The sequence below is a fragment of the Schistocerca gregaria genome, chromosome 4 (genome assembly GCF_023897955.1).
Source record: "Schistocerca gregaria isolate iqSchGreg1 chromosome 4, iqSchGreg1.2, whole genome shotgun sequence".
Lineage (NCBI taxonomy): Eukaryota > Metazoa > Arthropoda > Insecta > Orthoptera > Acrididae > Schistocerca > Schistocerca gregaria.
Genome location: NC_064923.1, coordinates 316,867,448 through 316,881,070, shown reverse-complemented (window position 1 = coordinate 316,881,070; position 13,623 = coordinate 316,867,448). Strand labels below are relative to the sequence as shown.

At 38.0% G+C, this 13,623-nt stretch overlaps 1 protein-coding gene across 2 annotated transcripts in view; it reads left to right on the top strand.

Annotated features, from left to right (window-relative positions):
- Window positions 1-12,588, top strand: part of LOC126266963 (seipin) — a 51,973-nt gene extending 39,385 nt beyond the window's left edge. For both annotated transcript variants that reach the window (XM_049971688.1, XM_049971687.1), the window contains 2 exons: window positions 7,973-8,261; window positions 11,682-12,588. In XM_049971688.1, the coding sequence (XP_049827645.1) occupies window positions 7,973-8,261; window positions 11,682-11,836 (444 nt within the window). In that variant the 3' untranslated portion in view covers window positions 11,837-12,588. The remainder of the gene's footprint in view (window positions 1-7,972; window positions 8,262-11,681) is intronic.
- The last annotated feature ends 1,035 nt before the right edge of the window (window positions 12,589-13,623 follow it).

Sequence of the window (13,623 nt, the reverse complement as noted above, 5' to 3'; positions counted from 1 at the left end):
GTTTATTGTTAAAAATAACAATATTGAATTGCTGATTTATTTATGTGATATATTAAATAATATGCCATTTTCTTAGACAATAAATGTTACTGTGATAGAGTGGAGGGCATGTCAGGAAACTGTAATATGAGGTGAAGTGAGTCTATAAAAATGGGCTTAATATTTAACAAAATTTGTAGTCCTTTGGACTGTTGGTATCACAGAGACGTGCTGTTTGATGCCTTCTCGACATAGGGACCTCAGAGCTGTTGTGGAAAATGCCCAGTACTCCAATGGGAGAACTGGTCATCACTGTGGTGAGCCAATTTATATGCTAATTCACTGGAAAAGTGCAAGCACCAGAAGAAGGCCAGGGTCTTTAACATCGTTGTACAGGGCACTGACTTACCGAGTCTCTTGTTGGAGAAATGAAACACATACAAGTGCTGCTTGGGAAACCAAACAAGTTGTAGGTCCCAGCAGGTGTACTCAAGCACATTGATGGTGCCCAACCTAGCTCTTCTGCCTATTAACTATCAGTGTGTTCCTACATGATTTGTTTCTCTGTAGCTGAAGATGTCTTAACAACACTAACACTGCTTTTCACACTTTGCTGAGCTGAAAGCCTGTCTCTCTACTGATTTAATTTTTTGTTGTTTGTTTGTTTTTAAGCTGTTTCTTTAATGATGTAGTCACAGTAGGTTGAAGTAGGTGAGAGGGTTTTGAACTTTCCATAGTTCATGCCATATCCCATGTCTAAACAGTTGTTGGTAACAGTAGATTTTTCTGGCTGATATAACCATTTGTGATGTCTATGTTCATCACATTTGCCTTCAACAATGTGACATGTCTGACATATGTATGAGTTCCCACAGTGATAAAAGGTCTTGTGTATTCCTGGATTCATTAGACTAAGTTCATTTTTTGTAGAAATCATCATGTGCACTTACCCAAGAGGACAGCGGAATATTTAATTTAGGATTGCTTGAAACTCAAACTGATCCTAAGGGAGACATTGCGAACATAATGCAGGAGCTCTTTGTATCTGTGTCTTATCATGATGATTAATGCATGCAGGATATAAATTGTGGTAGATGGCCTTTCCAAAATACGAATTCTGAACAAATACAGAACAGTGATGGCTAAGTTCTGCTGACAGTCTTAAGATCTGAGATAACTCATGCTCCATAAATGAATATCCGTAATACATTGAGATGGGTTATGAAAGTTAAAAGCTCATAAACATTGGTCTGTATCTTTTGATCCATGAGACACACTGTGACCCCAAAGTGGTATCTTCTTTTATATGAACCATGATATTCAAAACAGAAGGTTGTCTATTTTTTTCACTTTCATAGTTTAAAGAAAAAAATGCCAGGATGGAGTGAGTTTAGATGTTCTAAAAGTGATCTAAGTGATGTTTGCTCATATGGTCATATCACAAAGATATTACTAGTACATCTGCAAAAGCATGTGTCTTAAAGAACCACTAGTCAAAATGCTTTATTCTCAAAGTCTTTCATAACAAGGCAAGTTATGGGACACCCTCAGATTGTTCAGTATAGTGGTTATTGAATAAAAAATTGACCAAGATGGAGCACATGTTTGAATAGATGAGTAAGTCCTTTTCCAGCTTACTTTTGTGTATTTCAGTGAATCCAACAAATGCGAGACTACATAAAAATCACTAAAAGGTCAGTTGTTTTGTGGCTTGAGTCGATGTATGAAATCTTCCAGATAGCAAATGTTGTGTTCTCATTTTCAGCAAATGGCTCAATAGGGAAGCCAGATGTCTGACTAAGTGTCTCAGGGTTCTGCCAGTAACATGATCACTTGATAAGGAGCCTAAGAGTTGAATGACCATTGAAGGTTTTATGGCCTATTAATGATATATAAAGAATTTCTACTTCACCCCATTATTTGAAAATACATGGTCCAGTCACATTAATGTGACCACCATCTATGTTTCAACATGCAATTGCCACTCACAGGCAATGAGTGCCAGCACTAGCAGTGGAGGATATGTAAAGCATGTTAGGACGGATGTGGAAAACGTCCAAAAGGCCACCATCTTTGGCTTTTTGGCCAAGGGTGGAAGCATTTTAAAATGGCTAAGTTTGTAAACTGTTTGCATGCACCAAGGCTAAAATATTCCATGTGTGGCAAAATGGTGCTATCCAAAACTGGCACCAGGCAAAAGTAGGTCACAGGTGACAGAGGTGGACAATAACTCCTTGGATGAGTATAGACGAATAGATGTGCAACAGTTGAGAAACTGCTCACACAGGTGAATGAAGGGGGTACCAATGGTATCTTCTCAGTGACTGCTTAGCAAACATTTCTGTGTGTGGGCTTCCACAGCCGGGACATGATTCATGCACCCATACTGATTGCTGTTAATCAGTGACGAAGACTGGAATTTGCGTGCAAATACTGCAACTGCCTGTTCACTGAGGGTGAAAGGTGGCTTTCTCAGGTGAATCATGTTTTATGCTCCATTTGACAGATGGCATGTGTGGTGTGAAACATCTGAAAACAACAATTATCAGAAGTGTCCAGGCCAGAGGAGGGAGCGTTATGGGCTGTGGAATGTTTTCATTGTTTTTCCTAGCACAGTAGATAAACCCAAGTGTGCATCTATCCTTGGCGACCATGTCCGCTTCAAACTGTGTTTTTTTTCTTTTTTCTTTCTTCTTCTTCTTCTTCTTCTTCTTCTTTTTTTTTTTTTTTTTTTTTTTCCCCAGCACAATGGCATCTACCAAGAGGTAAATGTAAGATGTCCCACAGCTCACAGTGTATTTGCATGGTATGAAGATCATCAGGATGAGTTTACCATACTCCCCTAGCCAACAAATTCCCTGGATTTAAATCCAATTAAGAACTGTGGGACTGCCTCAATCAGGCTGTTCCCATCACCGATCCTCAACCAAGAAACCTTCTACATCTACATCTACATATATACTCCACTAGCCACCAAACGGTGTGTAATGGAGGGCACAATTCGCGCCAAAGTCAAATTTTCCACTTGCGGACCGCACGAGGGAAAAACGACTAACTGAACGCCTTAGTACAAGCTTTTTGAATGGTCATCATTACGCGATTTGAAAGTTGGTGGGAACTCTACATCCTTGGTGAAGATTGGATTTCGGAATTTAGTGAGCAGCCCCTTCCATTTAGTGTGCTGTCTATCTGCAAGTGTGTCCCACTTCAAACTTTCTATGAGATTTGTAACGCTTTCGCGATGGCTAAATGAACCAGTCATGAATCTTGCCGCTCTTCTTTGGACCTTCTCAATCTCTCGAAGCAGACCCAACTGGTAAGGGTCCCATACAGATGAAAAATACTCTAAGTCTGGACAAACTAATGTATTGTAAACTATTTCCTTTGTTGAAGGACTGCATCGCTTCAGGATTCTACCAATAAACCGCAATCTAGAGTTTGCCTTACCCGTTACTTGTGTAATCTGATCATTCCACTTGAGATCATTTTGAATAGTCACACCCAAATACTTGACGGATGTTACTGCTTCCAAAGACTGGGCATTTATTTTGTACTCTTACATTAATGGGGATTTTCACCTTGTTTACACCTTAGGTTACACTTACTAATATTGAGAGATAACTGCCAGTCATTAAGCCACACATTTATTTTCTGCAAATCCTCATTGACTTGTTCACAACTTTTATGTGATACTACTTTCCTGTAGACTACAGCATCATCGGAAAATGGTCTAATGGTCTAATGCCGCTGTCCATACCATCAACCAGATCATTTATGTAAATCGTAAAAAGTAGCGGACCTTTTACGCTGCCCTGGGGCACACCTGATGTTACGCCTGTTTTTGTTGAAGTCACCTAATTGAGGACGACATACTGCTTTCTGTCTGTTAGAAAACTTTCTATCCAATCGCATGTGTCATTGGATAGACTGTGCACACTTTTTGGGGCAAGCGACAGTGCGGAACTGAGTCGAACGCCTTTCGAAAGTCGAGAAATATAGCATCAACCTGGGAGCCAGTATCTAGAGCTTGTTGTATATCATGCACAAAGAGGGCCAGCTGTGTCTCGCATCACCACCATTTCCTAAATCCATGCTGATTTCTGCAGATGAGCTTCTCTGAATATAGAAAGGTCATTATGTCTGAACACAAAATATGTTCCATGATTCTACAACAAATCGATGTCAGTGAAATTAGTGGGTAATTATGTGCATCTGATTTTCTACCCTTTTATAGATCGCTATGACCTGGGCCTTCTTCCAGTCCCATGGTACTTTCCGCTGTTCCAATGATCTCTGATAGATGATGGATAAGAATGGTGCTATATTTGTAGCATAGTCAACATAAAATGTTACGGCGATACCATCTGGGCCAGATGCCTTCCTGGCGTCTAAGGATCTTAACTGTTTTACAATCCCAGATACACTAAACACTATGTCAGACATCCTTGCATTTGTTCAATTATTGAAAGGGGGAATGGTGCTGCAGCCCTCTACCATAAACGAGTTTTTGAAAGCTAGTTTTTGAGTTTCGGCCTTCTGTTCATCATCATCAGTTACATTACCCATAGTGATAGCAAGAGAAGGTATTGAATTATTTGTAGCATTCATAGATTTTATGTACGACCAAAATTTTTTGGGGTTATTTTTAGAAGCTGCAGATAAAAATTGCTTTCAAATTCGCTAAAATAATCTCTCATTATCCTTCTGACAGCTGCTTTCATTTCGCATAATTTCTGTTTGTCAGCAGGGCAGTGACTACGTTCAAAATGACTGTGCAAAATTCTCTACTTTCTCAGCAACTTCCTCATATGTTTGTTGTACTGAGGTGGATTCTTTCCCTCCACTATATTTTTGCTATGCACATACTTCTGTAGCACATGGTGGACAATACCTTTAATTTCTGACCAAAGATGCTCATTATCTTTGTGTTCCGCAGTGAATGCTTGGAGCTGACTATGAAGATATTCACTAATGACACTTTTTTTGCTTTCCCAAACAAGAAAACTATGCGCTGTTTCTTTGGTTTGTGCATCTGGTCAAGGCACTGGAGTGGACATGCCTCCACATCCCTGTTGGTGCCTTCCAGCACATCTCGCAGTAGTCTGTGCTTCAAAAGGCATTTATTCAGGCTTTTGACAAGTGATCACATTAATGTGACTGAATAATGTTTTAGGACCTGACAAAAGTTAAATACTTTAGTGGCAGATACCTATCAATGCACAATTCACTCATATCTGTATTGTCATACCACTCTTGACAATGCACAGACTTGAAGCTGTCTTGTCATTTACAAATAACTATGTAGAAAAGATTTATATAGCAATAAATCCTGATTGGCCCAAAGACTACACGAGAGTAAGATAATATATTTTTGCAGACGTTAGTAAGGAACTGGGCATAGTGTCCAGGAAAAAGTCACAAGTGTTGATAGACTGGTGCCACAACTGAGTAATGAAAGAACTCTCTAGTATGTTTTTGCTAAAGGTAGTTGTAGTTTGGTTGAGCCTGTTGAGATACTAAAATGTTAGGCAGTTGGCAAGACAGATCACCAGCATATTTCCCATCTCTCCAGTGTGTTGCAAAAAAAAAAAAAAAAATGAAGAAGTTTAGCAATTTTTTCAATGGATGGAAACTAAGAATAATCCAAAGATAATCGCAAGATATTTTACATCAAACACAAAAAAGCTGCTACTTTTGCTGCAGTGATATTTGAGAAAGAATAGCTTTTGGTTTTGTGATACATGTTTTTTGAATAGATACTTGCAAGATGTAGAAACAATTGGAAGTTACATGGCAGCTCAGACAGTGTGGCGGAATGGTGAATAAACCGAGACACTGCATAGAGTAGGAGGCTGGGAATGTGCTGATTATCTGTTCTGCTATCTGGTTGACATTTTGTCTCAGCTCACAAAAGCTGTGGGCTATAGGGAACAGAATTGGGCAAAATACTGTTCAGTAGGATGCTCAATTACATTTCCAAAATTTTATGAATAATATGGCAGAATTACTTTTCAGAACAAGTTAGACTCACTACTACTTTTTAACATGATGGAATTAGTGGTAATCTATTTAATTGAACTATTGAACTGGTGCTCATTTATCCTACACAGGATGCTGAAATTGATGAAATGACTGTACCTAGAGTAATTTATAAGTTTATTTACCTGTGGCAAGAGAATTGTATCACATAGATTTGGCATTTCAAATGTATTGTGTTGTGTTCATATTGATGCTACCAGAGTTAACTGATGGCAGTTTGGTACACATCCTGAACTCCAAAGGTTAATGTGCTTCATAATATGTGGTGAAATAGAAAATAAATCAATTTTTGTTTGCAATATTAAAAAGTCTTGCATGCCTGTTTCATACTTTCATATTTCTATGCTATCATAAAATGAATAACAACAACAAAAAATTATTGCTACACGTACACTGGTGTGCAAAACTTATGGAAGAAATTTACTTATGCCTGATTGTCACTGCCAAGTAACATAGCTTGAGGAAACTTGGACGATACAGAACTACTGCAGTATAGTACAGAAGGAACTAAAAAAATATCAAGTGAGAGGAACAGGAGACATTTTTATTCAAAGACAATAATTACACCGAAGTCACTGTAATTTATGACGGTCTCTTGGACATTGGTAGAGGTGTCATAAGGTTCTAAATAGGGTGTGTGGTCACCACGGACCACAGTGTGTGCTCTGCAACATGATACTCCCATTCTGGCCACAAGGTTGCTAAGGAATTTTTGTGGCAGGACATTCCATTCCATCTCACCTCCAGTGTAGTTGACAACTGCTGGATTGTTGTTGGTGCATGTGAGCATGCTGCATTACATTTCCCCACCACATCCCACACTTGCTTGATATGATTTAATCTGGGAGAATGGGCAGGCTAGTCCATTTTCTGAACATTCTCTTGTTCCTAGAGCTGCTCTACCTACTCTGTTCGATGCTGTCACGCATTGTTACCCATAAAAATGAAGTCGGGATTGAATGCAACACTGAAAAGATGAACATAGGAAAGGAATACAGTGTCACTATAATGTAGAAGGGGACTGTAACATGTTCAAAGATTTGGAAGTCAGTATGCCCATGCAAAATTAGACTTCTCTGAGTCATAGTACCTTGAGCTCTGATATGATAACGTTCTACAGTGCTGGATGTTCCCTCATATGGTGAGAGGTAATGTAGCCAGGAACATTGTCTGACATGATCATTATGGTGTAGAAAGGCATAATGTTGCATTGGCATAATGACCTCGAAATCTAGGAATATGGAACACTTAGTGGTCATCGTTATTGTGACATCGTACTCCATCACTGTGTGCATCTTATTTAGAGGTACATTCAGTCCTTACTTCATTTTGATGAATGACAGTGTGTGACTGTTTTTAACAGCACAGATGGATGAGCTTTTGGAATGAGAGGATGTTCAGCAAATGGACTATCATGCCTTTCCTCTCAGCTTAAATCTCGTTGAGCATGTGTGGGGCATGTTGGGAAGATGTATTGCAGCTTGTCCACATGCACCACTGACCATGCAGCAGTTGTCAGCCATGCTGGTGGAGGATCAGGATGCCCTACTTCTTACCAACCTTGCAGACAGCCGGGAGCAAGTTGCAGGGCGTGTACTGCCATCCGTGGCAATCACACAACCTATTAAGAACCATGTCCTGACTTTTGTAATGTCCAGGGGCTGTCATAAATTGGCACTGACACATCATGTGAAAGTTAATTTTGTCCTTAAGTTTTGCAGGCAAGTGTTGGTGCAAACTGTTGTTTACCGGGAAGTGTAACATGCCTGTACAATTAGCCTTTACTTTGGTGGGAAAAATCTTCTGAGATTAAACGAGCTTTAAAACCTAGATACTGTGTAAATATTTGTAAAATATTGCAAAATTAGAAAAATGCAAGAAACTGGCATATTGTATTGCCTGACTACTATTACATGTTTAATGCAACTTCATTTTTGTATTTAATTTTTGCCAGGTACACCCTGTCACAGACATATTTGTGGAACTCCAGACTCGCCATATAGAACTGTACTCAGCAACTTTGAACATAAATGCTCGCTTCACGGGACTGCGGTATCTGATGTACAACTGGCCAGTACTTTCTGCCATTATTGGGATAAGCTCAAACATGTTTTTCATCATGATAATTTGTGTCTTGTCATGGCTTCGTGTTGTCAGATCAGATAATATGTCCGAATTTGAGGCAGAACTTCTACGTAGAAATTCCAGCAATGGCAGCAAAGCTAGTTCGCAGTTCACCGGAGGTATGTGAAGTCATGAAAATATTTCTTCTCTTCTTTAACCTTCTAACTTCTTACAACATATATGTCCATCTCTAACTTGTGCAGAATATGTGTTAATGATATATATATATACATGGCAGGAGTCAATATTGGTAGGAGTGTGAATGTTGGATGTATATGTTTCAACATTTTAACTTTTAGTTCACCATGAATACGTGACTTGCCTTACAATGAATTATGCAGTTGTTGGTCATACTAATAACTATGTGTTAATACTGCTCATTCCTTTGACAAGACTGTAGTGCATGGCCATGTTAGGAAGTAGTTTGAGGATGTGCAAGCATTGAGTGTCAAATGCAGGAGTTGAAAGGTTAGTTTATAACAGTGACAATGAAGATGAATGTACTTTTCCTTTGTCATTAGATGAGGATGCTGTGTCTGCTGTTGTTCTTGGCATTTCAGCATCTCATGGCTGATAATGTCACAATTCCCATGCTCACTGTACAGGAGTGAAACTAACTGCAGTGATGAAGAGGATGACAGCAGAGATTCCTCTGGTCTATTGATCATTTTCAGCTACAGTAAAAGGAGCTATATCCTGTGACACTCAGCTTCATCAAATTAGGATGTGATTTGTACATTTGTTGCAATATAATGTAAATGTTTAAGTATGATTTATTTTCGCAGACTGTGGAAGAGGCACCAGTGTATCATAAATATGTCAGGTATAATGTTGTCAGGAATGGAGAAGGCAAACTTTTATAATACTGGTCAAGAGATTCTCTTCTCCATACTCCAATTTCTGGTCATATAAGGTCTTGAGATATTTAGTGTTGTTCCATATGCTACATTTTTATGATAACAATATTCCTTATCAAGGGAACAAATTGTTTCAGACAAGTTCTGTTGCTGGGTATGTAAAAGAAACATTAGATCTGTTCACATGCCACTTTGATATATATGTATTTATAAAAGCGTTCTCCTGTCTGGTGGGTGCCTGCTTTCAAGCAGTATGTTCCATCAAAAACAAGGTATTTTGGAATATAAAAATTTGTTCTGTGTTACTATGATCCTGATCATCTACTATATGTTTAGCTTAGGCAGCTGGAATGACTGATATAGTAACTAGACTAGGTTGAAACTTCCTGGCAGATAAAAATTGTGTGCCCGACCGAGACTCGAACTCGGGACCTTTGCCTTTCGCGGGCAAGTGCTCTACCAACAGAGCTACCGAAGCACAACTCACGTGCGGTACTCACAGCTTTACTTCTGCCAGTATCTGTCTCCTACCTTCCAAACTTTACAGAAGCTCTTCTGCGAACATTGCAGAACTAGCACTCCTGAAAGAAAGGATACTGCGGAGATATGGCTTAGCCACAGCCTGGGGGATGTTTCCAGAATGAGATTTTCACTCTGCAGCGGAGTGTGCGCTGATATGAAACTTCATGGCAGATTAAAACTGTGTGCCTGACCGAGACTCGAACTCGGGACCGTTGCCTTTCGCGGGCAAGTGCTCTACCAACTAAGCTACCGAAGCACGACTCACGTGCGGTACTCACAGCTTTACTTCTGCCAGTATCCGTCTCCTACCTTCCAAACATTACAGAAGCTCTTCTGCGAACCTTGCAGAACTAGCACTCCTGAAAAAAAGGATACTGCGGAGACATGGTTTAGCCACAGCCTGGGGGAGTGCTAGTTCTGCAAGGATCGCAGAAGAGCTTCTGTAAAGTTTGGAAGGTAGGAGATGGATACTGTCAGAAGTAAAGCTGTGAGTACCACACGTGAGTCATGCTTCGGTAGCTCAGTTGGTAGAGCACTTGCCCACGAAAGGCAAAGGTCCCGAGTTCGAGTACACAGTTTTAATATGCCAGGAAGTTTCATATCAGTGCACATTCCGCTGCAGGATGAAAGTCTCATTCTAGACTAGGTTATTTAGGAAAAATTGGGTGATATAGTGATAAAACTTCTGTAATCGTATTTGGGAAGATGGCACAAGTTATACATTGGCAATTGGTACACAGATCCAGGTGTGTTGCAGTATTTGCTTTAAAAGGGAACTAATGTATGAAAAGGGAACTAATGTAATTGGTCCAGTGTGTTTATATATAAAAGAAGCAGCCAAGACTCGAATGCATGTTGCAGAGAGGAGAACATGAAATTAGCGCAGTGACTATTATAACAATAATGTAGTGGCACTTCAGAAGAGAAGTGTGTATGTTGTCCATATATTGTACAGCTGAAATATCATAAATAAGAAAAATATACGACCGAAGCAGTCTTGAGAAACTGAAACCAAAATGTATGTCGGATTATGATCGCTTAACTGAAGCAGTATACAAGTGTGAAATGATACTGAGTGTATTAAACAAAAACCCTGAAAATCACTTTTTCACTCACTATACATGTGTACTAAATTATTTATCAATTCCATATGGGGAAACTGTATCAAGTCGGAGCTCCATTTCACTTTTATTCATGAAATTCTATGGAAGATTCGCCAAGAAAGAACAAAATCGAGAGACTACTGAAAGGAACAGGAAGATTCCTTGTGAAAATAGGGAAGGCACTTTTCAACCATTATTGAAAAGAAAATGACCTTTTTGTAATGTAAGTCTCGTGCAGCAGAAGGAATCACAGCTATTTTGCAAATGATACTGTATGGGACTGTGTGCTTTTCCATGCTTCGAACTGTACAATACCCAAAAGATTGATGATATGTAACATTTTCCTTCATTTCACTGTTTTGTTAGTGTCAGTAAACAAACAAACAGAAAAAACTACTATGATAATTTAGCATGGAAGGTGTGCTGCTATGTGCAACAGAAATGGTGAGCACAGCCAGGAATGGCATGAGGTGCACTTCTCAACACACAGCAAGTGCACTGCTGGCATGAACTCAGCAGTGAAAGGGTTCTTAAGATCAGTTTTATTCAAAATTATGTTTTGGACTGTGTACAGAGACTGCACAAATATTGCACAGATTAGTCTACAAAATGCATTCAATAGTACACCTTACTTTGGTGATACTGCAGCAGCCATCTACTGGAATCCCTCGCATTTCAGATCCACCTGTGTCTTCTTCATTTTATTTAAAATTCTCTAAATATGTCCTTCAAGGTAAATGATTAATGGTCTGAAACTGACTTTTCCCTTGTGTGAATGAGTGACCACTTCTAATTAGTATAACACTATTAAAGACATTGTAAATGATCTAGATGATATTCTGCACATTTTTAATGGCTTTCACTTCAGATACCAAAAAATAAATTAACTTTTTAATAGCTTTGCTTTCATTTTTACAGAATTTTGAGTCTAAATATGACACAGACAAAGAGAGGATAGACATACGCTTTTATTTTTAATACCAGAAGATCTGTTGAATGAAAATTTTATGCAGTGCTGTATCAGTAGATATTGACATTTGTATTGTTTTTGCTTCAGACATCTCCCAAGATGACTCAAGCCTCATGGGTGACAATGGAAAGCAATCTGAATCTGATGTAGTGCCATTGGAGAGTAGAGAGCAGTCAGAGGTTTCTGAAGCTGAAAGTTTTGATCTTATTCGTACATCTAGTGTTGAAGTTATAAGAAGCTGATTAATTTTATTGCCTTAAAGTGCAAAGAATTATGGTTGCATTCACTGTGTGTAAGGTACAAATGTTAGTACAAATGTTGTTAATTTCTAAATAAGATTTTTTATTATTTTCTTGCCTGTTAAGAGAAGTCTGAATTCATTCCCATTCCACTGTTGATTATTGAAGTGTGTATGTACTGTTCATACCTTGACATTCTGTCAAAAGTTCCTCTTGATATTACTGTCGTGAAGATTTAATGTAGTATAATATTGTGATTTGGATTCTTGCTGTATGTAGCTATGATTCATTCATATACATACAAAGTCCACATCCTTTATGAAAGAAATGGCTTTACAAAGACTGATAAACAGTGATACTAGCAGAATTTAACATAGAATTCACATTATGAAAAATGTAAAATGTTACCAAACACCTTTTATACCAAGCAAGAATAATAATACAATATTCATATTTTTTCAGTCTTTGCAAACATAACATTGAGTAATTTTAAATAGTTACAACAATTATTTTACTGCATAAAGTTACAATAATTCCATATACCAGAAGACCACAATAACAGTCAATGGAAATGTTCATTTCCTAGTTGTAGAAATAAAGTACACCTCTGTACAGGGATCATGGCAATCATTTTTGATATGTTACTCATTTTGTGAAACATCTACTATTGAAAGTATGTACCTGTATTTTACTGCTGTTCCTTCTAGGCGTTGCTGAATTGCTTGTACTATTAACATTAAAGATTTTGAGAATTATTTTTTACATTCTTTGTCTGCTGACTTTGATATTTATGCAGTAGGACTGTTATGATTTTACCTTAGACTGCTTAGTATTACACTGGTTACTGTGAAAGAGATTTTATTGATCTTTCATTGCATTTTATGCTGTCAAAGGCTTTATTGTATTGATATACACTTAGAATTAGTTTGTGTTGACTACACAGTTATCTGTTTTAATAATTTTGAGGCTGTGTGTAAAACAGTGTATCACATTGTTAACCAAAAATTAGAATGCATTCTAAAGATATCAGTTTAATTCATATTTAGTATTTCTTCAGTCTTGTTTCATTTTAAAGAGGGCTTGTGTTGATAGAGACAACTTTTTATTGGCCATTAACCATATTTTATATAGTACACTGTAATGAAGTTGCTGTTGTATGATATCTTATTTTATAAAAAGTTTTCAATAAATATAATAATAATAAAGAAAAATGTTGTGTACGCTCTGCACATGTATCTGTTCACAGTGTTAAATTTTTTATTAATGCATTTGTAGATTATGACTGATAACTCATTTCATTAATGTAAACAACAATGTCCACTATTTGGAATAACAGATGTGTGTCTTTATCTCTTGCGTAGGACATTTTGTCCATTCAGTGTCAATCACACTTCATAAATCACTCAGTCAGAATAAATTTGAGACACTTATAGTTCAAAGTCCTGTTGGAGATGAATTTGTTGTGCTTTGGAATGAGTAAGAAAGATGATGGAACAGGTCTGACTGTGTAGAGTACACATCTGAATTTATTAGCTTAGGTGATGCTCCATCCAACCTAGGTGACAATAGCTGTACGAGACCTCATTGCATCAATTTAAGATTCAAAGAAATGTCCCCTACAGATTAACTGATTAAAACTCTAATGATCAACTTCCAAAGCATTCACAAATACGTCAGAGTTTGAAGCAGTTCTAAAATCAGTGGAGCTCGTATAGCATTAGATACAGTAAGTTAGCTGAAACTCAAAATTGACAGCCTGCTATTCTGATGTATCTCTTATTTATGCACAT